Raw genomic sequence first — 22187 nt, forward strand, 5'->3', positions numbered from 1 at the left:
AAGTTGAGCAAATCCTTTGTGACATGAATGATTTTGTATCAAACGGCATAAGAAGAAAGAAACCATTATGAAGAGAGTGGAGTGTATGTAGAAAATTTGGGGTGTATGTAAAAGATGTAGAGTGTATGTGGAAGATGTAAGGTGTATGTTGGAAGTGTGGGGTGTGAGGGTATTATGAACAAATAAGTGGGGTGCAATAAGATAGATTTTAATTAAAAAAATAAATGTGGGGTGTTAATAGAATAAGCCCAATTTTTTTATCTCTACTAATTAATAAAACATTCATTATCAACTAAAATCCTATGAAATTACCAATTTAACCATTTAATTAAAACAAAACATTAATAAGAAATATGGGGCAGAAATGTAATTTCACGCAATCAAATTTTGCTGTTTTTTTTCTTCAAAGCCTCACCTACATGTAATCCTAACATATCATATCTCTAATTAAAAAAAAATCACACTCCCACATTTTCTATCACTCTCTTCCTCTCTCATTCTATTCCAAAAACAAAAATAAATTTTTTTCTCACACACTTTGTGCATGCCCATATGCTAATATTAATAATAAAAGTAAAAAACCACTAAACTCGTTGTAAATTATGAATTTAATTATTTACCAGTTGGGGTGGCGGGAGTGGCATCGGCATAAGTGTTAAGTTATAATTTATTGATGGGTTGAATTTATCGTTCGGTTTGATTCTCAAAACAAGTCGAGTACAAACTCTTAATCTCTATATGTAACAAAACCCACTCCTTTCTCTATAAAAATCCAACCCAAAATCCTCTCTCTCTCTCTCTCTCTCTCTCTCTCTCTCTCTGCGTTTGCCATGGCTGCGAGTCCTGCTCCTGCTTCCCAAGCCAGCCTCCTCCTCCAAAAGCAACTCAAAGGTTACACCTTAACCACAATCCATATATATTTGTGTTCTCTTTTGTGAAAATTTGTTTAACTGTTTTACTCTGTTTTATTTTTTTTTCTTCTGAATATTTATGTAGATCTCTGTAAAAACCCAGTTGATGGATTCTCAGCCGGTTTGGTGAACGAAGGCAACATCTTCGAATGGAGTGTCACGATTATTGGCCCACCCGACACTCTCTAGTATGTTATTCGATGTCATTCCCGTTCTTTGAAACATGGTTTTTTTCGAAATTCAGTTTATGTCTTTTGTTTTGGTGCATGTGTGTGTTCTTTTAACAGGTTGATTTTCTTTTGATATGACTATAAGGGTTTGTTTGAATTCATGTGTTTAATTTTGGGTTCTGATTATTTGATGGAATTGGTTTCAAAGTTCATATCTTTTACTGTGATGATTAGATTTTGGTTTTGCTTAAAGCATGAAAATTTGATTTGAACGTGATTGGATTAAGTGGTGTTTGATTTTTCGGTGTTTGGCAGATGTTACTAGAAGCTAATTAATACATTCTTTAGATAGTCAAGAAGAAAAAGTGTTTCGGATGTTTTATTTTATTTGAACATGAGTGGATTAAGTGTTGTTTGATTTCTCGGTGTTCGGCAGATGTTACCAGAAGCTAATTTAATGCGTTCTTTAGATAGTGAATACGAAAAAGAGTTTCAAATGTTTATTTGATTTTGACATGATTGGATTAAGTGTCGTTTGATTTTTCAGTGTTCGGCAGATGTTACTAGAAGCTAATTGTTGCATTGTTTTGATAGTGAAGGCAAGAAAGGATTTCGGATTTTTTTTTTGGGAACCGAATTCTTTAATTGACCTAGTTCATTATAATTTCTTTGTTGTAGTGAGGGCGGTTTCTTTAATGCCATCATGAGTTTCCCCGAGGATTATCTGTGCAACCCTCCTGTCGTGAGATTTACCTCAGAGATGTGGCACCCCAATGGTGACTGTCTTCTGTATATTGTTTCTGAAGTAACTTTTGCATATTTCCTTTCCGCCTTTAGTTCATCGTGATCAAGCTTCCATGTTTTTTGCAGTTTATGCCGATGGAAAGGTTTGTATTTCAATTCTTCATCCCCCTGGTGACGATCCAAATGGCTACGAGCTTGCAACTGAGCGCTGGAATCCAGTCCATACAGTATGTACTTATTTGTCAATTTACTTTATTATTGCTCTGTGATTTGATGGTTTCACTTGTTTAGTTGTAGCCATAATCCTAAAGATTTTAGGGTGCAGTGTTGGCTTGCAAGTTGCAACTGTATTACCATTGTGTGGTTATAAGCACCGGATCAGTTACTTAGCGGATTTTGTAGTGTGGTTTCCGCTTTCTGTTTCAAGTATATAACAATGAAATATTAGAACGCTGTGCGTGTTTGGATGACATGCTGTTTCTGGATAAAGATTCGAAACTTGGAGAGTTACAGATATGTAACTGATCAAGTTTGTGTGTGTCATTAATACACTGATTATCTAATGGCAGTTATAATTGGCAGTGCAACTTGGTGGTGGCTAACTATAAGGATTGAAATGAGATCGTCACAGGACTGAATTGTACAATAGCCCTGTGGGTCTCACCCTAAGCCAGTATTGAGGTGCTTGTTCCTAAACCCTAGCACAACTCTAGTTTAGACAAAGATTGCTTGAGTTGGGTTCGGGTTTGTTATTATATTGTGCAGTACATTTTTTTACCTGCATGATGCATTGGAAACTAGTGCATTGCTCGATTGGCAAATTCCTAATCATTAGTCATTATTGTAATGTGCTAGCAGCTTAGCACCATGAACCTCTTGTTTGTTTGCTTCCTGTTCCTTTGTCTTGAGGAGGAACCATATGAGACGAGACAAGCTTGCAGTATAGTGACAGAATCTTGAGAGTTGATGATACAGTACATATCTGAACTTTCTGTATGTTTCAATCGGGAGTGCTCAAGTGAAGAGAGTTGTGATTTAATCTTCAAGTTGTCTCTACCTAGTGTTTTAGGTGCTTATGGAAAAGTTGGCACTGGTGTCCGGGACCAACTCCATCTTTTACAAAGCAATGGAATCAGTTGTTTGAAAAGTGGGCTTGTTGCAAGTTGAACATCTGTGACACTGACTTCGGAATGGCTGTAGGAAACCACCAGTTTTACTTCTATTGTTGTTGGAGAAGTGATGATGAAGTTGTGCCCTAAATATAGGGTACATACTGAAAGTTGTGGTGAACTCGTATAACATTTGTTTATATATGACTCTGAGGGATGTCTTTAACTGGAGACAGTTGTGGATGTGTCTATATTATCGAATGTAAATTGTTAGTTTTGGTTCTGGGTTACACACACAGACCGAATGTCCCAGGCATTTTGTTTAATATTTTATGCATCCATACTATTATATGAACGTAGTTAGCGTGTTCGTATTGTTGAGGATCTACTGACGAATTTTTTGTTTTTCTGCAGGTTGAGAGCATTGTTTTGAGTATAATCTCAATGCTTTCAAGCCCTAATGATGAATCTCCTGCGAATGTCGATGCTGCGGTAGGTGTTGTATTTTTATTGTCTTTATGTTTTGATTCCATGATCAGTTCTTTTGAGTATTTTTTGTTCGACACTACTTTGGATTGGACATTGGAGTTCAATGTTCACATATAGAACGACATGGTATAAATGCTTCGATTTTGGAAGTTAGTACTTGTTGATAACATATTTTCTGGGGCTCTTCAATAATTCCTAAACCCTACCGCTTCTTAATTGAAAAAAAGAAAATGATTGAGGACTATGCTTTACATGTATGCACTTGTTAGTCCACTTGGTTTTCTTAAAAGTAACATCTAAGCTCACAAATTAGACGTGATTTTCTTCCCAGTAAAACACATTGGACAGAAACATAGTTTAAGCAGCTTTTCCGTACATCACAATACTAGGATTCACTGTCATCCAGGCTTGTGTGTATTGAATTTTAAACAGTGAAGCCATAAGTGTCGCTTCAACTGGTTCAACCGGCGATGCACATGAATGGCTTATCTTATTTACTTATATACGTTGTCGTAACTTTCTAATCCGCTGACATGTTAATTATGTGTGTTTGCAGAAACAATGGAGAGAAAGTAGGGAGGAGTTCCGGAAGAGAGTAGGGCGGTGTGTCAGAAAGTCTCAAGAAATGTTATGAGTTCATTGCATAAACTAGCTAGATATCATGCAGCCAGATATACTTCTGTTTTGTTCTGTTTGAGGAAATGGAGCTGTTTGCAACAAGACCGTGCTTGCGTCCGATGCAACTGCTGTTGCTAGCAACTGGGTTCAAGTTCCGTCTTTGAGGGTCTGTTTTTGTTAGGAATGTCTCAGACTGCAAACTGTTTTTGTTTTTGTTTTTGTTTTGGAAGTATCAAACTGTTTGTTACATTTTCATATTTTCCGGTATGAAAAAAAGTAACTTCGTTTGGAAAGCCAATATGAAATCATGATTGAATGAACAAGTGAACGGTTTTCAATATGAGTTTTGGAACCCCACCAGCCAACTTTCATGACAAAAGTAATCTATCATTGTGACGTCTCGTGTCAATTATATGTAATGTGAAGTGAAACTTACATGCCGTGTTGTGATATTGGTACGGGAGTTGCCATCAGAGATGGGACATTCCAGTCGATTACGTCTTTGAAAACTTTACCTGAATGTTGACCATGGGAAATGATGAGCATTGACAAATAATTGAAGTCTGTTAAAATCAAAAGCAATTGTGGATGTGTCCATACACAAAATAGATAAAAACATATGAAGTTGTTGAGAAATAACAATCGAATTTGAACAAATGCTATACTCAACAAGTCATGACGAGTAAGAGTTTCATGCCTCTACCGTTTTTTTTAGACCATCTTCAATCATGAAGGCTAAACGTATTCTTCAATTATGTTTTAGCTCTTCAAAAATTAAGTTTTACAGAATTCTTAAGGATAAACTTTTTCATCTCCAATGATGTGGGACCAAATCTTTACATCTTAACTTGTGATACACATGTAAGGGCCTGCCAAGGGGCTTGAGGACTTGCTATGTAGCCAGGAGGAATGGCTATGTAGTCTTTGACTACCAGATTCATTGTGGCCTTTGACTAGAGACAGATTTTTCACAAATTTTAGCTAAAAGTAGTCTATAGCCCTTGGCACAACGAAAACAGCCTTGGCAAAGCGGGGAAGCGCAATGGAAAGGTTGCTCCTTTGTAACTAAAAAGTTACGGGTTCAAGTTGTGGAAATAGCCTCTATGCATAACAAGAGTACGACTGCATACGATTGACGTTGCTCCTAACCTTCGCAAAGCAGTGAGCCTTGTTAGCTTGAGTTCGCCCTTTTTTTTTTTTAAGTCTATGCACTTGGTTGTAGATGACCTTATATCTTTCTTTTTAGTGACCTATAGAAACAATGTGGGACAAAATCTTAATTGATGTGGCAAGAAGGTTTGCCAGTCTGTCACTTATAATACCCTGTCATTCCCATGCTTGTATCTAAAAGCGAACGAACAATTACTCGCATAATAACCGAAGTAGGATTCTCTCCCTTTCTATTCCTATCATCTTTCCTCCCCTCTTCTCACACTTTGTTTTTTTTCTTATTATCTCTATAAAAAAAATTCATATAAGATATTGATGTGGCTTAACCGTAACCATATAAGAAGGGAAGAAAATGGGAGAAAAATTAGGAGGGGAAAGAATCCTCCACCATAATGAGAGATATGGAATCACAGATTTCTTGACAAAGGGAAGAATGTCAGAGACGACACCTGAGTGGTGGTGACAGATGATAGATGGTATGGAGAAAGAAAAAAAATCATGAGAAAAATGGTGTCTGTCTCGAATTTAAAGTTGGTCACGGGATTTCCATGGATGTCTTTAGGTTTTCTGGTTGCAATTGCATGCTACAATGATGAAGGAAGGATTGGATTTGGTTTGATTTGAAAATATTTGTATGTGAAACTGTAAAAATATTGGTTGCAGCGGGCTGGGAAGTTTATATTCTCTGAATTAATGTGAAAATCGACTAATTACTCACATCTCGTGACGGAGAAAAAAAAAAAAAAAATTTCCTTTAGAGATGATAAGTTGTAATATGATCTTAATTTAATCACGCACTGTTATCCGGTATAACTTTTTTGCTTGGTTATATGAGTTTCTGACATTCAAAAACGACTTTCTGACTAAATCTAGTAGAAGAACTTCCAAGTCTTTCTTGAATAAGCACTTGTAGGTGCTTCTTAAAGAGCACTTGAGATTTAATAAACAAATTTGAATGTTTTTCTAAGCGCTTTGAGTAAAAATATTTCTTACAAAAAAAACCTCAAACGAGCCTCAAGTAATGGACTTTAGTTACTAAACACAACAATATTATGAGGATAGTAGGTGAGTCCTCCTCTATATGAGAATAACTTATACGGTACATATATCCTGTTACACAACATGATGTATTCCATTTTAAATAAATAAAGACGTGTATAAAAAAAAACTTACACATTCTTATTTTATTGACATGAGACATTCCCGTAACAACGTATCTATATTATTAAGTATGGATAGAGACCCCAAAACCAAAAGGATAGTTATGAAGAAAAGTAAAACCAAAAAGCAGAGAAAAGAGGAAACAAAGAATAGAGGGAAAGTAAAAGCAAAGCTTGAAAGCCCCCCACATTACACCACTACCCCACCCACACACTCTTCCTGCCTCCCTCCTTCCTCCTTCTGCTTCCTGTCTCTCATGTCTCCCTGCTCCTCTCTCTCTTCTCCTCTCTCTCTCTCTCTCTCTCTCTCTCTCTCTAAAACACATCCTTTTTAGCTTTTCTTAGCTCTCTCTCTCTCTCGAACTTTCCCTCTCATTTTTTTATCCTCTCTTTTCACTCATCGCCTTTCTCCACCCGTGACTCCTCTCCTCATCACCACCAATTTCTTCCCCTCATGATTTCGCCCCCTCAAAAATCTCCCACTCTCCTCCTCCAGCAGCACCAGCAACCCGGCAAATCAACCCCAACACAGCCGCCATGCGCTCTCCTCAGCCTCACCGCAACGGCGGCGACAATCCCTTCCACTCCACCGTCTCGCTCCGGAAGCTGAGGCGCTTCAACTACCTCATCCTCGTCTTCCGACTCGCCTCCTTCAGCTCCTCCCTCGCTTCCTTCGTCTTCATGCTCTCCACCTCTCGTGCCGCTGCCAACTCCCCCCGCTGGTACCACTTCGACGCCTTCAGGTACCAATTTCACTCTTACCTCCAATTTTCTTCCTAAGTTTCGCTCTGTTTGTTTGGTCGCTGAGAAAATGCAGTGGAATCGAAATTACGAAAAAAGTTTGAATTTTTTAAAAATTTATGGCGCTATTCGGCTCAATTTTCGAAATCTCCTTCAAAGTTGAAACTTTTAACTTTTATTCGTCCTCTAAATCAAGGAAACAATTGTTTGACCAAAAAAAAAAAAAAACAAGCAAACAATTGGAATTTGTTTTTGGTTCGATTTTCCAGCACTTTCTGAGTAACCAAACAGCCAGATATTTTCCACCAGAGAAACTGATTGGGTCAAATTTGAAAGAACAGATTCGTAGTGGGAGCGAATGCAATAGTGGCGCTCTACTCTCTCTTCGAAATGGTGGCTTCCGTCTGGGAAATTTCCAGAGAATCCACTCTCTTCGCCGAGGTCGTCCAGCTCTGGTTCGACTTCGGCCACGACCAGGTCCTCCATTTTCTCACTCTTCCCTCTCTCTCTCTAACTATTTTAATTAACTTTTAAAAATACAGTTAAGCTTAAAATTAATTAATTAGTTAAATTAAAGAAAAAGGATTAACGAGAGAGGCGCGATCGTGTAGGCGTTCGCGTACCTGTTGCTGTCTGCAGACTCGGCGGGAACGGCGTTGGCGAGGGTTTTAAAAGGGATGGACACGTGTAAGGCGTGGAACGCGTTCTGCATACAGGTGGACATCTCGATCGCTTTGGGCTTTGTGGGGTTCCTGTTCCTGGGCTTCTCATCTCTCCTCTCGGGCTTTCGGATCGCCTGCTTCATCATCAAGGGCTCTCGTTTTCATCTTTAGAGAGAGAGAGAGAGAGAGAGAAGAAACAGAGGGAATATTTGGTGGGTGGAGGTGTTGATTTTTACTGTGCGGCCGTAGTCTGATTTTCAGACGGGATTGACTGATGATGTGATGGAGATAAGAGGTGTGGACCCTGCGGATGTAGCTTATTTTTCTTTGTGTGTGTTTGTTTGCGTGACGACGACGTATTGTGTATAGGAGAATCATGAATTCTTTTTGCGTTGCTAACTACTACTTAATTTTTGCTTAGCATTCTTTCAATGTGCAAAGCTATAGTTACAAGTTATGTTAGAATTTATCAAAAAATTTAAATCGGTTTTACGAATTTCTACAAAACATCATCAAAAGACTAATTTTTATGATGAACCACTACTTGTGAATGTTTGTGGAGAAATACTAGAGTAAAAGAAACTCGTATCATACCATGCATTAGCTTATAACGCACACAAAAGGGCAACGAGTGGTATGAGACGAATTTCACTACACAAGAATCTTTGTTTGGATGATTATGAGTCATTGATATATTGTGGAATCTGCCTCCATCAACAACCCATAATCGCTCATGCACTAGTGAGAGCAAGCCGTTTATGTTCTTTGGATCAACAACTTACAACGTGAAGATACTAGTCGGACTAACCACATGGCATGGCTCGGTCTGGACTAAATCAATTAAAATTAGTCAACAGTCTAACATATTGTGTCTTAAAAGTCCTACCACGAGAGGTAGACTCTACAAAACTCACTTGAACTCAACTATTCCAGCCACCAAAATGTACACAAGTGTTGTTCGCGTAGAGAATCGATTTTCGCTTCATTGAGCACCAAAATTGAAGGCCTTAGGTGTACTAACAAAATTGAAATGCTACATTGTATCATCTATGTTTTTTTCTAGGCTGCCATATGGTCTCTCCATAAACACACACACACACACAAAACTCAGTTTGTCAGTTGCCCTCGTAGTTCGGGTCGGCCGTCACGTAATGATAAACAATCAGTAGAAAAAATATGAACATGCCAAGTAAGTTGGCATAAATCTCCAGGCCTTCATCGTCAATCATCTGTCCAAAAACGAATACAATCGAATGAATTAGTATCTCGCTACAAAGTGTCATTCTTTCTTCAATGCACATTTTCATGCTTTCCAGCACAATCTGTTGCACACAAATACACCAATAATATCTGGATATTGAACGTAAACGCCGTCTAGTAGCGCTGTAACAAACAGAAAATTTCTAAGGTTTCCACAACAAATCATGACCGCCAGAAATACAAACGCAAGGTTAGGAGTATGAATCTACGAACGCCCATTACACAAAGATATACAAACCAAATGAGGTCGGAGAACTGATTGCATATCTACATAAAACTTGATAGGGTACAAAAAGGAACTACGCCTCACAGAAACCTCAGACCACGACGAGCAGAAGCATCTTTGATCACTGGGAATACATTCTTCCATCGGGTTTCTTTTTCGAGAATAAATCCAATCATATCCTCTCGTGTATTATCCTTCCATATGTTACACGTTTGAATAATTCCATGCAGAGTGGATTCCTACAGTCGTAACTGATCCCGACCACAGAACCCCTCAGTGTCCAGCTTAGAAATGGCACGTAAGATCCACGAAACCCCTCCCATCCTCGGTTGACATTCCCGCGATCTTTTCTCTTTAACGAGCATCAACACGTCCAGAGTACCGCTGTCTCCGGATACCTTATTGCTGTGGCATCGTTGTTGATGGAGGTAAAGCATATTTTCAATGTGACATTATCCATATCCAGAATAATTTGGTGGCAACCAGAATCTCATATCAAACATTTTATCTTCCATTTCCTTAAAATATAAGAACTACCGTAATCTCCGATCCTCGAAAGTATACGAATCACAGAGAGTTATGTCACTTGTCAGCAGTACTTAGCAATGTCTTTGTCCAATTTTTCTACCCAGTATCCAAAACCCTTAACAGAGAAGTTAAAAAAAAAAAAAAAAACAGAAATTGGAAAATGCATAAGGGGGGAACGATCGCAGTGGGATTTGAACCCACGACCTTTAGATCCGGAGTCTAATGCGATATCCACTCCGCTATGCGATCATATCGTATTCAGGTCAAAGCAAACGATTTTCTACAAATACATTTCTCAAGCAGACAAAGATGGGATAAAAAAAAACACCGAACGTTTAGGGTTTTACGCTGACAATGACAAACACAGACAAATCGCGATTGCAGAATACATGCTCGGAAATAATTACGATCCAAAAAGTGGAAACCGTCAGAAACGTCACATCTATGATCTGCATTGGAGAGAAAGAGAGACGGTACCTTCAATGGCGAAGGTCGAATGCGAAAACGCCAGAAGCAGCAGCGAGGAGATGTTCAATGTCAAAGAGCTTTGAATTGTAGCCGAAACGAAACGATAGTAAGTGGAGCAAGAAGAACCGCCTTTTATCGCCATTTCGTTCCAACCCGAAACAGCAAAATAAGTCAATTTTCCATAGTCCGTGCGGGGCGTTAAAAATGTTTCTACGGTTTTCTTTCTTTTATTGAAGTTTTAATGTTAATGGTCAAATTTTGTAACTGTTCTTCGTCAATGCCTAGCATTGAGTTGTAAGAAATATTAATAACAAAAACCACGATAAGTGATCCGGTAGTAAGAGCGCAATCTGCTACTCTTCAATAAACAAAAATAATGTGGAAGGTTTCGGATTCAATTTTTCTAGCTGATGAGTCGGCTTGACTGTGGTCAGTGACAAGATGAAATTTCCCATAACTTCTCCATCCGAAAAGGATGGATAATCGTAATTTGCAACAGGTTGTCTTCCTTTTAAAACAAAGAAAAATATTAGTAACAAAGATCCACAAAGTTATGAAAATGAAATCAAACGGTAGACATGTAGCACTGAATGTTAGTTACAATTGAAGCCACCCTCTTTTGTAATGAAATTAATTCGATAGTTATCAGCTACGGAAACTTGCATAATCCCTTGAAAGATTCATTTGTGAGTTATTGTTTAGAAGGAATTATTTTGATTAATGGCATTGATAAGGGACTATAGTGAAACTTTTATAATTATTTGAAATGTTTTAATTAATGGAAAGAAAATAAGTTCTCCTCGACATAAGAGCATCTCTAAAAGAGACGTCAAATTCAAAACATCAAATTTAAATTTAATGGCTGACTAGCCTGACTTGATAATTTGGCATATTGTCAATATTTTTCTTCCACTCGATATGCCAAAATTTATTGTTTCATTTATGTTTTTTTTAACAAAAATAATAAAAGTTGAGTTGTTGTTGGTTTAAAAATAATAAAATAATGGATTTGGATCCTCTCCTGAGCCTTCTAAGCAAAGCACACGGGCCATTGGATTTTGATCCAACGACTACGATTTTTATAACTTTTAGAGGCCCCCCCTGTTTGTAGTCGTTGGATCAAAATCTAACAGCCCGTGTGCTTTGCTCAGGAGACTCGACCTCCTAAGCTCAAGAGAAGATCCAAATCCACTTAAATATGCTAACATTTAAGGTAAGGCAAGTGGAATGTCTTAGGAATTAGTAAAAATCAGATTTGAAGGCAGTTTCATATTTGACATATCTTTGTTCATGTTAGCTTAGCCTTCCTTTTCATGTCATCTTTGATATCTCAGTTGGAGTAAATGGTACATCATTTATTATTGTTATGTGTCTATATGGCATTTTTGACATCTGCTTTAAAGATGTGTCTAGTTAGGATCCTAATTATGTGGAGACATGGTCTAACCATGTTGTTTGCAAATTTGTAATTTAAATTGAATGCCTAGAACGAACCAAGTTGATCTATCCATCATCACATATTTTCTCGTGACGTTATTCACACATCATTCTGAATTTTGAATTGTCAGATCAAATAAATTAAAGAAAATTAATGAGCAAAAATTAGAAAAAATATTAAAAAAAAATATATATGTGTGAATAGCAATACTCTTCTCTCATATGGTTTTCGAGAAACCATAAAATATTGGTAAAAATAAAAGCTTAAAACTAAAGTGTGGCTGCTGGGATTCGAGCCCAGGTCTCCACGGCCACAACGTGGAATTCTTACCACTAAACTACAGCCACTAGGTTGGCTGTTTCCGCCCCCAAAATATATATATATATATATATATATTTCTCGTAGAAAATTAGTTTTAGTCGTCTTTTATTTTTTGACAATTGTTTTGGTCGTCCGATGAAGAACGATTGCAAGCTAATCAAGCGTTGGATCTGACACAGCGGATGACCTTTTTGAGGAGTAAGGTTCTCTTCCTTTTTAATCGCGTCTCCTTCTCTCTCTTCTCTTATTCTTACTTTTATCTTATTTTTATATAAAAATTAATGTAAAATATTGACGTGATTTAATCTTAATCGTTTAAATAAAATAAAAAATAATGAGAAATAAATTAGGAGATGAGAGAATCATTATTCCGAACTGTCACGGACTTTCCCTATACGTCACTTTTACCCTTACAATTTTATCCCTATCTGACATGGCATATTAAATTCTTACTCTCATTGTACTTCCAAGTTTATTGAGAGTTGACCAATGAATTATACGATGGTTGTCGGAAAGAGGAAGAAATATTTCTGTGAATTTTTCCGTATCAAAAGATACCATGACAGAACCACCCGCTAGTATTCTATTAAAAGAAAAAAGAAATGTAATTCATCGAGTAAAAATCTAATGACAAAACCAAAAACATTAAAGTAAAATACTTTCGACCGAAGAAGTCTTTTTTAGATAATTAGAATAAGCTTTTAGTACAAAAAGAAAAGCTCAAGGTTTATCTATAAAAAAATAAAATATTATCAACGTTCCAAAAATCTTAATTTACCCTCATCTTGTAATAAAACTACATCATCCGTGACAGTGATTTCTGCAATTTCCAAAAATCTTCCGAACAACCGCGAATTTCGGTGACCACTCGAACACAAACACAACAAATCGTACCTTTGAGGTTCCTTCCGCTTCGATGCAGTCTAGGAAATAATAAACATCAAAAACAAAAAATTTCACACCTTTGAGGTTCCTTCCGATTCACTGACAAAGAGAAAAGCTCCAGTCTTTTTCTATTTTTCTGAGGTATTTTACATCGATTTTTACCACCCATTTATTGTTTTTGGGTATTTTTTGATTTGTTGGGGTGAAAATATTTGTTGGGTTTGTGTGAGATTTGGATTTTGCAGATCTGGGAATAATAGTTGTGGGGTTCTAGTTTTGGAGAATGCTTTCGATGACTACCTACTTTGATTGTTTTTTAAGCATCCTCTCATCTCTCTCTCTCTCTCTCTCTCCCTCTCTCTCTCTCTCCCTCTCTCCCTCTCTCTCTCTCTCTTCAGTTGGTAGAGTTTGGTGCTAAATTAAGATAATTTTCCCTTTTTGGTGATTAATTCCAAATATTTGTTTATTTGTTTGTTTGTTTTTAATTAATTTTCACACCATTGCATTCTGTATATAAATGCTCTCCCACATTATCTCAAACCACACTTTCACTAAATAATAATAGCCTGAGGAATTGGGAATTTTGCTCTCAAAATCCAGGTGATCTGAGCTTGATGATTTGTTTTGTGAATTTTTCTTTTGGATTATGGTTTTTGGATGTTAAATTTTGCCTCTTTATTTTATGTCAAGTTTCGAATTTTTTTTTCGAATCTGAATATGTTGGTGTGTTGTGAGTTTGATCTGAAATGTGGAAGGTTTGATTGTTTGTGGTGCAGAAGTTTTAACAGATGGCTACAAATGGGGATAAGCAAAGTACTCCAAAGCCACCTCCAAGCCCCTCTCCTTTGAGAAATGCCAAGTTTTTCCAGGTAGCATCTCTACTCAATTGGTTTCGTTGTTGTTTTCGACTGTTTTAATCAGTAGAGTCTGTTACTGATCCACTGCGATTAGTGCTGTTTTCGTGACAATGTTCGTATATTCAAGTTTTGATTCATCTGTTGGCAGGCCAATATGAGAATTTTGGTTACTGGAGGAGCCGGATTTATTGGCTCTCACCTAGTGGACAAATTGATGGAAAACGAAAAGAATGAGGTGGGATTCTATTGTCTATAAAAAGAGTTGGAATTTACGTTGGAAACAGTCGGAGTGTTTATGTTTCTCCAACATAATTGATATGATTAATTATGGTGTTTTGTTTTCAGGTGATTGTTGCAGATAATTACTTCACTGGCTCCAAGGACAACCTGAAGAAATGGATCGGTCATCCAAGATTTGAACTCATTCGTCATGGTATGTCTTTTAATCTGTGTATTCAGTATGAGAAACAAAATGAAGCTTCTTGTGTGTGCGCGCGTGCGTGTGTCTGCATTATAGTTTTAAAATATTTTTCTTCATATTGGCATAATTTAGTACTTTGTATCCCATTATGCTTAAACAATGTCCTATTGTAGATATATAAACAAGTTTAGATTTCGTAATTATCTTTACTTTGTTTAATTGGTAATATTATTTTTTCTTTCGTGCAGATGTCACAGAGCCTCTGCTAATTGAGGTTGATCAAATATACCATCTTGCCTGTCCTGCTTCTCCGATCTTCTACAAGCACAATCCTGTAAAGGTATGTCTAACAGTGTTTCATGTGTGTTTGAGAAAAAGTGAAGAATCGAAGATAGTGTTAACGGGAACTAAGATTACAGTGGCGAAATACCTTCTTGTGTAACAGACAATAAAGACAAATGTGATCGGTACATTGAACATGCTGGGACTTGCCAAGCGAGTCGGAGCAAGGTTTGATACTGTCATTATGTCTTCTTTGATTTATCCATCTTCCGATGTCTTTATATTTTCTCATGGTATGAAATTGATTCAGGATTTTGCTTACATCTACTTCCGAGGTGTACGGAGATCCTCTTATTCACCCCCAGACTGAGAGCTACTGGGGAAATGTGAACCCCATTGGTATGCCCTTGTCTATTAGAGTTTCGTCTCATCAATTGTAATCTGCTTTATCCCGAGACATAATGTGATCTATGCTTTCTCATTGCCCTCTTTACAACTATATTAAACGATTTCTGTAATGGAAACATTCAATTGGACTAACTCGAGAGTTGTGGCGCATATTTATTGCTTGTGTTTGTAAACATATAACAGGAGTTAGGAGTTGCTATGATGAGGGAAAGCGAGTTGCTGAAACCTTGATGTTTGATTATCACAGGCAGCATGGCATAGGTCCGCTCTCCTTTCCTTTTTCTATTCCTTTAATGCTTCCTTTTTGTTTGAGATCGTTGTCGAGACATGTATTGCTTCAACTTGTTTTTCTTTGTTCTCTTGCTAAATAACGGTCCTTCACAGAGATAAGGATTGCTAGGATCTTCAACACTTATGGGCCTCGCATGAATATTGATGATGGTCGTGTTGTCAGTAATTTCATCGCCCAAGCTATCCGGTAAGTTCTACTGAACATTTTGGTCCTCTACACCTATCAGAAGCTCACAAGCAGTGGAGTTTTCACGTTGTTTGCACTGCTGATGTAATGCTTAAATATTTGTGCCTATTTCTGTAGTAATGATCCCTTGACTGTTCAAGCGCCTGGGACTCAGACGCGGAGTTTCTGCTATGTGTCTGACATGGTAAGGACGATTTTATTATTTTACTTCATGTTCATGCGGACAATTAATTTGTCTCCATCAGGTGTTTATACAACAAGTTAATCCTACATTTTAATCCTGAAGGTTGATGGCCTCATTCGACTTATGCAAGGAGACAACACAGGACCGATCAACATTGGCAATCCAGGTTATTATTCGAAGTCTGAGTAACAGGGAGGCAATTTAGCTTTGTAGCATTATTTCGTGGACACTATTAACACTTCCATTTTCAGGTGAATTTACAATGCTTGAACTTGCAGAGAATGTCAAGGAGGTAAGTTTGTATTCCTTCTCGAGAACCCGAACTTCCAATAGTCTTCAAACTGCTTATTACCATGAACTTTATACGGGTAACTGATTACTTGATCATGTGACTTGCAGCTTATCAATCCTAAGTTAGAGATCATAATGGTTGAAAACACACCCGATGATCCTCGCCAGAGGAAGCCTGACATCTCGAAAGCAAAGGAGCTGCTGGGATGGGAACCAAAGGTTAAGTTGCGCGATGGTCTTCCCCTCATGGAGGATGATTTCCGCGCAAGACTTGGCGCCCTCAAAAGTTAGTCGACGGTGTAGCATAGAATGTGAGGGGTGGCGGGGCATTTTTGTAGATTTGCTTGCCTCCACCGTGTGATACATCTTCATTCCATATGTTTCTCAAGTAGATGAATAAGTGGTTTTACTATTTTGTTTTTGTTACGATTTTACTTGGAACAATTTGGATGGTATTTGAGAGTTTCATATCAAGAAGCTTTACTTTTTCCATAACATTTAGCGGCCTTTTTTCTTTGTTGTTGGTTCCCCCTCTTGTTCCTGCCTCTCCCTCTTACAGAAATAAGGTGGAACTCTGTGGGATGACACAGAGAAAATTATGGGTAGGGCTGACGAATGGCATAGTGTGGTTGTTTTCAAATACCCATGGTGGTGTCCATACTATTGTCAGCCCTACCCATGAAAGTTTTTCTCGTTAACATACCTACAAGTTTTCCCTTGAACTATAAAAATTTCTTCTTTTTTCCAACTTCAAGAATACTATAAGTTTTTGCACATCTGAAAGATAAAACGATTTATTGAAAACTATACATACATATTTGAAAAATAATCTGATCATACACAAAAAGTTTGTAATTGTAATCCTTGGAGAAAAAAGGTACAAATCAATACGTGATCCTACACGATTTGTATGCGAAAATTAAAAATGGCATGAGGGGTAGAGAAGGCATTCCAAGTATGAATCTTTAAGCTTCAACTGCCCGTTTGTCTTGGGGTAGCTTCTGCTTTTTTACCGCCTTTTTAGGTGCTTCCTTCCCGTTTTCTTCTTCTGTTGGGTTTTCAATCCTCGCAAAGATCGGTTTAGGCTGCGTCATGACCTGACCACTCTTTAGCCCGCCCCACTTGGTGTCGCTCTGCAGTACAAAAGTGCAAGTTAGTTCATAAAACTAGTGTTTGGGGAAGTCAGACCTGCATACATGTATAGAAGTGTTTGAGAGAGACCCAGGTAGCAGCATCGAACTGATCCTTTGAGTAGCCAAGCTGTCCATATATTCTCCAACTTAAGCTCGGCGTGACAGGTGATAATGCAATTGCTATAATCCTCATTGTTTCTAGTATTATCACAAGGTCCTGCGCGAAAATTCCAGCTTTTAATAAAAGGCAATATGTATTGGCCATCAACTACAAAGTTAAACTTTGAATCGACGTGCATATTGATTAGAGTACTTGAGTTCAGCTGATATGTATGATTAGACAGCAGTGTAGAATCGAGAGTCAAGAATTGATCTCCTTGTTGAAGGAAATATGCAAACGCTAAATAAGACAGACAACCCTATGCATTTATGTATGTTATGCGAACCTTCGCGGCAGCTTCAGAAGCAGCACCCCCTTGCTTAAAGAGTGACCATGGTGCACGCTCATCCATGTATAAATTTCCAGTATGGCTGATCTCTAGCACAGCCTCACAAGCTGATGACAGAGAGAGGTCTCCGTAATGAACCCGTGCTTTTTCAACCTATAAAAGTATGGAAAAGTTGGGACACCTAGGTTAAAAGGTATCAAGCAGTTAAATAAAGGATAATTATGTCCTGAATTCCATACAAACAAATCGCAATGTCAAAATGGTTTAAATGACTTGCAAACCTAAAGCACCTCGAATAAAGTGATTCCCCTAATTTGACATGCTTCAAAAACATGATGGTATTGGAAATGTCATGAAACTTTTACCAATTTCCCCACTGTGTCCTTGAATGTAGTTCCTTCAACTGCAATACTTGAATCAACTGCCAAAGTTGATTGGCAGTTTTTCTTAAGAAGTCCCAGAGTACGGTTAAGCAGGTTTCCTGCAAAGAATAGAAACTTAATTTCTCAAGATTATAAAAATGCTAAGACGATACCAATGACTAACCCAAAGAGAATTTAATGACATAATGAATAGAGATACCAATTGAATTTGCAAGATGAGCATTAACAATATTGATGAAACGTTCTTCTGAATAGTCCCCATCATTTCCGAACTCCACCTCTCTTAGGAAGAAGTACCTCACCGCATCAGACCCAAATTTCTGAACCAAATCATTTGGTTCAATCGTATTCCCTAGCGACTTCCCCATTTTCATACCATCCTATAATTTAAAAAATAAAAAACATTGCTGCATGAAATAAAATTACATATATGAGATGAAAATTCAAAATGGACTAGCATTCATTACAGTCATCGTTTTAACTTGTACGTAGCACACTGTAATTATGCTTTTAAATGCAGAATTCACGAGTCAATTCGGTGCATGTTGCTAAGGTTAACAAGATATAATCAAGAGGCCTGAAAAAATCCATGACAAACAATTTGGATTACTACAAGTTTTGTAATTCTAGCATACAAATGACACCCATATTACAAAAAGCCCAATTATCCTCTTCCTGTCTAACTGCTATAAATTTCTTGCAAGACCATTAGATTGTTCCTATGGAATCTCTCATATTGGACACAGAAGACCAATGTGTCACAGAGACATGTATGACACCAGTTGTGTGCTTGAGAACAGATTTAAAGAAAAGGAATTTGATCACATGTTTCAGAAACTTGGTGTGTGCTAGGCTTTATCTCCAGTTGACGTGATCATTACTCAAAGAATACAGGGCTAAGAATTCAACGAGGATTCCAATACCAATACAAGTATATCTAGTTTTAGAAGAAACCATAAATATATACTAGGCTCAAATACCTTTGTCAAGAATCCATGACCAAACACCATCTTAGGAAGACCTAGTCCCGCAGACATGAGCATAGCTGGCCAGTAAACTGCATGGAAACGTAAAATATCCTGCAGAAGAATACGAAATATCAACTATAATAAAGAATCCACTATATGAAAGTCAGAAATAAGAATAAAACACTTCTTTTAGTGCCTTTGACAACAGTCAATGGAACGAACATGAAGTAGTCAAAAAATTGAGAAGCGAGGGAATGTAAAATAAGCATATTTATTTTGAGTACCATCCTAGATTATCTCCTCCTCTGTCCGGGAACACTTAGTTGGGTTTAAAAGTGAACAGATAGTATCACTTCATGCAAACATTTGGAAGTTTGAGACTCATAAGTTTAACCAAATGATATAAAACTAATTAGACTAGCTGATTAAAAGGAGCATACAGGTGAACAAACAAGTTCAACATACCTTGCCAATCACGTGTAGCGAGGCAGGCCACCCTGATGAGACGGCTCTTTCCAAATTGGGTTGCTCCATATCCTCTGATAGTGCTGATATATAACTGTTAAAATTTTTTGAAACATATATATCCAATAAAAATAGTCTAGTGAGCATTCACAAAAAACAATAGAGAAACCAGAAGTAAAGATTCTAAAGAAACATCTAGTGACAAGGTAAAACAGGTTTAGTACTAATCTTCTGTTTACTAAGAAACAAACAATTGTCTGAGAACTTAGTTATCAATCCATGTTAGCCATATATTTGGATTTATATGACAAAATAAAAACAGACTGACTAAAGGAATACTCATAGCCTAACAAATACCGTGACTATGAGCCATACAAGGGAAGGGGGACAGGATGAAGAAAGAACTTTACCCCAGTAGAGCATCAAACCAAACATATATTGTCTGCTTGCTGTCATTAGGAACGGGGATGCCCCAATCCACTAATGCTCGAGAAATGGAAAAGTCTCTTAGGCCACTTTTAACCCAACCTTGAACCTTGAGGAAAAGGTAAAACATGTATTAGTTACTTATAAAATTATACGAGTACCGTTATCAGCACCCCAATTTAAGTTTTTCACACTCCCTAATAACTATTAGTCTAATATAACTGTATATGCACTCGCAGGATGGATTGTGACAAACAAATACAGAAACGGTAATTGGCACGGCAGGCAGAAGACGTCTCAAATGGCTTGTATGGTGGGTATTTGAATTACATTTGCATTTTCATATCTAAAGAAAATAACAAAATCAAGTCAACCAATGTACTTTGTTTCTAACCTCATTAAGACGGAATGGAGGCTGTACAAATTCCGGATTTGTTGCCAATGTTTCTTCCAACGATTTTTGATACTTGGACAATGCAAAAAAGTAATTATCCTCTTTTCGTGCATCACATGGCTTTAGGTGCGTAGGGCAACAGTTGTTCTCAAGCAGTTCTTTCTCATCCTGTGCAACATTTACAACTAACGATATCAGACCACTAACTAAAGACACAACAGAAGCTACTCCAGAGAAAAGAGCTAAGTAGATACGCAGACAATGTATTCAAATGGCCAAATTTTTATTCTTCGAGCAATTGCGCCAACTTCTTCAAATTAGCACAAGGACGCACAACTTCATTTTGTCATAAACACATGTAATAAAAAAAATGCCATCTAAACAGAAGAAAGGCACCTTATACAGAAAGACATATCGAAATCAGATACAGAAAGGCACCTTATACTCTTCACAGTTAACACAGTAAAGTCCCTCGTAGTCAGCCCTGTAAATGTCTCCATTGGCAAGAACTCTGGAGTAAAATTCCTTGACAATTGCCTCATGCTTGGGGTCAGTAGTCCGAATGAACTTGTCATACGATATATCTAACTGCAATCACCACAAAAACCCGGAATCAAAAAGTGAAAAAGCACAGTAATATGAACACCAATTCAACAAAATTACTAAATTTTTAACTGCAATTACAAAAAGAAAAACGAACAGTAATTTGAACGCCAATCCAACAAAGCAGTAAATTTCCAATGGAGGGTAAATAAAATCACCTGTTTCCAGAGAGAAATGTAAGATTGTGAAATGAGGTCACAGTGTTGAGCTGGGGTGGCTGCATTAGCAGCGGCGGCAGCGGCAATCTTCTCACCGTGCTCGTCAGTGCCGGTGACGAAAATGACTTTCTTACCCAACAGCCTCTTGAAGCGAGCAATGGCGTCGGCGGCGATGGTTGTGTAAGCGCTGCCCAAATGGGGAGGGGCGTTCACGTAATACAGCGGAGTGGTGAGAACAAAAGGGTCACTGCCACCGGCGCCGGATGCATCGTCGTGGCGGGGAGCTGCGGAGGCGCGGGTGCAGAAAGACGTAGCTTTGGTTCTTCTTCTTTGGAAGCGGAGGTGGGTTCTGAAATGGGCGGTGGCTTTGGAATTGAGGGGGTTTGTGGGGTTTAAGAAGAGGTTTATTCTCGCCGCTGCCGCCGCCGCCATTTTTGTGTGAAGAAGCGCTTCGGGGAGGGATTGGTTTAGTCAGGTGAGGTGGGCCCGGCTCATCGTCGGAGTTTATGGGTTTGGAGTTGCGGGTGAGGTCGATAAATTTTGGAGAAGCAAAAATCTCAGCGATAATCAGAATTCAGACATAGTTCATCACTTAGTATTTTCCGAGAAAAATAAAATTAAAAATAAAATGAGAAAAATAAAATTATGATGGATAAATAAGTAAAATTTTAATTAACCACGAAGACGCCGTCTGTGGGAATCGAACCCACGACCACGTGGTTAAAAGCCACGCGCTCTACCAGCTGAGCTAAGACGGCTATCATGCCGGATTATGAGTTCCTATATTAATCCCAGCAGATTAATTTGCTTCACTTGGTGGTAATATCGTAGAACGGAAAAGAAAGAAGGCAAAATAGTTGTTGCAGTACTAATTTCCAGGTAAATTGCAATTGTTACCCACTTAAAGTTTGTAATCGTTCAATGACAACTTGTTAATTCACTTTACAAAATTACTTCGCACAAATTTTGTTTTGTGACTCACTCTACATCGAACTTCAATGATCCAAACGTCTATTTTGTAAGTCTCAATTCATAAATCATCTTTGCAAAAATTCAATTCAATTCAATTCAAAACTATTTGCCTATTTATTATCACAATAAAATTTCATTGTTTTTTATAGAACAAAGTGTTCGTTAATTTCTTTGAACCCGATTAGATATCTCACATATTTTCAATTTGACTAACATTTTGCAAAGATGATCTATGAGGTACAAGTTGAAAAATAAACAATTCGGATCATTGACGACCTCTCGTAACAATGATATACAAACTTGGATGTAAGAAATATGCACTCTGTTTTGGCCAACTGACACGATTTGATCCGAAGGATTGGCTAAACGTGATTAGCAAAACCATACCATGTTAACCAAAATCAAGCCAGACATC

The 22187-nt window shown here is 37.7% G+C and overlaps 4 protein-coding genes and 3 non-coding genes across 9 annotated transcripts; 3 read left to right on the forward strand and 4 right to left on the reverse strand.

Annotated features, from left to right (window-relative positions):
• The first annotated feature begins 809 nt into the window (after nucleotides 1-809).
• On the forward strand, nucleotides 810-4376 carry LOC137721336 (ubiquitin-conjugating enzyme E2 7-like). The gene is made up of 6 exons (XM_068460436.1): nucleotides 810-891; nucleotides 997-1099; nucleotides 1760-1857; nucleotides 1952-2052; nucleotides 3349-3426; nucleotides 3980-4376. Exons 1-6 carry the CDS (start codon nucleotides 831-833, stop codon nucleotides 4055-4057), a joined length of 519 nt encoding a protein of 172 aa, XP_068316537.1. The 5' UTR covers nucleotides 810-830; the 3' UTR covers nucleotides 4058-4376.
• A 2169-nt stretch (nucleotides 4377-6545) lies between these two features.
• LOC137721478 (CASP-like protein 4C2) lies at nucleotides 6546-8194 on the forward strand. The gene is made up of 3 exons (XM_068460572.1): nucleotides 6546-7114; nucleotides 7454-7589; nucleotides 7724-8194. The coding sequence occupies exons 1-3, from the start codon at nucleotides 6909-6911 to the stop codon at nucleotides 7943-7945; spliced, it is 564 nt and encodes a 187-aa protein (XP_068316673.1). The 5' UTR covers nucleotides 6546-6908; the 3' UTR covers nucleotides 7946-8194.
• A 1770-nt stretch (nucleotides 8195-9964) lies between these two features.
• TRNAR-CCG (transfer RNA arginine (anticodon CCG)) lies at nucleotides 9965-10037 on the reverse strand. The gene has a single exon. It is a non-coding gene; the product is annotated as a tRNA-Arg (tRNA).
• Nucleotides 10038-11969: 1932 nt separating this feature from the next.
• On the reverse strand, nucleotides 11970-12041 carry TRNAH-GUG (transfer RNA histidin (anticodon GUG)). The gene has a single exon. It is a non-coding gene; the product is annotated as a tRNA-His (tRNA).
• Nucleotides 12042-12786: 745 nt separating this feature from the next.
• LOC137719675 (UDP-glucuronic acid decarboxylase 5-like) lies at nucleotides 12787-16316 on the forward strand. Of its 3 annotated transcripts, none has more exons than XM_068458717.1 (13): nucleotides 12787-13041; nucleotides 13680-13769; nucleotides 13906-13992; nucleotides 14103-14190; nucleotides 14427-14518; nucleotides 14624-14688; nucleotides 14771-14859; nucleotides 15052-15129; nucleotides 15253-15346; nucleotides 15464-15530; nucleotides 15633-15696; nucleotides 15782-15822; nucleotides 15930-16316. In XM_068458717.1, the coding sequence occupies exons 2-13, from the start codon at nucleotides 13689-13691 to the stop codon at nucleotides 16110-16112; spliced, it is 1029 nt and encodes a 342-aa protein (XP_068314818.1). In that variant the 5' UTR covers nucleotides 12787-13041; nucleotides 13680-13688; the 3' UTR covers nucleotides 16113-16316. The 3 variants fall into 3 exon arrangements, with proteins under 3 accessions (XP_068314818.1, XP_068314816.1, XP_068314817.1); XM_068458715.1 differs by having other exon boundaries at nucleotides 12788-13041; nucleotides 13677-13769; XM_068458716.1 differs by lacking the exon at nucleotides 12787-13041 and adding an exon at nucleotides 13294-13500 and having other exon boundaries at nucleotides 13677-13769.
• A 283-nt stretch (nucleotides 16317-16599) lies between these two features.
• Nucleotides 16600-21397, reverse strand: LOC137720793 (methionine--tRNA ligase, chloroplastic/mitochondrial-like). Its single transcript, XM_068459903.1, has 11 exons — nucleotides 20801-21397; nucleotides 20478-20627; nucleotides 20040-20207; nucleotides 19630-19754; nucleotides 19220-19313; nucleotides 18767-18865; nucleotides 17986-18166; nucleotides 17769-17884; nucleotides 17401-17556; nucleotides 17043-17171; nucleotides 16600-16954 (listed from the first exon to the last, which is right to left on the reverse strand). The coding sequence occupies exons 1-11, from the start codon at nucleotides 21230-21232 to the stop codon at nucleotides 16787-16789; spliced, it is 1818 nt and encodes a 605-aa protein (XP_068316004.1). The 5' UTR covers nucleotides 21233-21397; the 3' UTR covers nucleotides 16600-16786.
• An 88-nt stretch (nucleotides 21398-21485) lies between these two features.
• TRNAK-UUU (transfer RNA lysine (anticodon UUU)) lies at nucleotides 21486-21558 on the reverse strand. Its single transcript has one exon. It is a non-coding gene; the product is annotated as a tRNA-Lys (tRNA).
• Nucleotides 21559-22187: the final 629 nt, after the last annotated feature.

The sequence above is a fragment of the Pyrus communis genome, chromosome 16 (assembly GCF_963583255.1).
Source record: "Pyrus communis chromosome 16, drPyrComm1.1, whole genome shotgun sequence".
Taxonomy (NCBI): Eukaryota; Viridiplantae; Streptophyta; class Magnoliopsida; order Rosales; family Rosaceae; genus Pyrus; species Pyrus communis.

Bases quoted from the DNA above. Each gene is read 5' to 3' on its own strand.
- LOC137721336 (XM_068460436.1), top strand. From the start codon at position 831: ATGGCTGCGAGTCCTGCTCCTGCTTCCCAAGCCAGCCTCCTCCTCCAA. The intron at 1,100-1,759 runs GTATGTTATTCG...TCTTTGTTGTAG, and splicing joins GGCCCACCCGACACTCTCTA to TGAGGGCGGTTTCTTTAATG. The intron at 1,858-1,951 runs GTGACTGTCTTC...TGTTTTTTGCAG, and splicing joins AGAGATGTGGCACCCCAATG to TTTATGCCGATGGAAAGGTT.
- LOC137721478 (XM_068460572.1), top strand. From the start codon at position 6,909: ATGCGCTCTCCTCAGCCTCACCGCAACGGCGGCGACAATCCCTTCCAC. The intron at 7,115-7,453 runs GTACCAATTTCA...TTGAAAGAACAG, and splicing joins TACCACTTCGACGCCTTCAG to ATTCGTAGTGGGAGCGAATG. The intron at 7,590-7,723 runs GTCCTCCATTTT...GCGATCGTGTAG, and splicing joins TCGACTTCGGCCACGACCAG to GCGTTCGCGTACCTGTTGCT.
- LOC137719675 (XM_068458717.1), top strand. From the start codon at position 13,689: ATGGCTACAAATGGGGATAAGCAAAGTACTCCAAAGCCACCTCCAAGC. The intron at 15,697-15,781 runs GTTATTATTCGA...TTCCATTTTCAG, and splicing joins GATCAACATTGGCAATCCAG to GTGAATTTACAATGCTTGAA. The intron at 15,823-15,929 runs GTAAGTTTGTAT...TGTGACTTGCAG, and splicing joins TTGCAGAGAATGTCAAGGAG to CTTATCAATCCTAAGTTAGA.
- LOC137720793 (XM_068459903.1), bottom strand. From the start codon at position 21,232: ATGGCGGCGGCGGCAGCGGCGAGAATAAACCTCTTCTTAAACCCCACA. The intron at 19,314-19,629 runs GTAAAGTTCTTT...AAATTTTAACAG, and splicing joins TGGTTTGATGCTCTACTGGG to TTATATATCAGCACTATCAG. The intron at 17,557-17,768 runs GTAAAAGTTTCA...ATACTTTTATAG, and splicing joins AGGACACAGTGGGGAAATTG to GTTGAAAAAGCACGGGTTCA.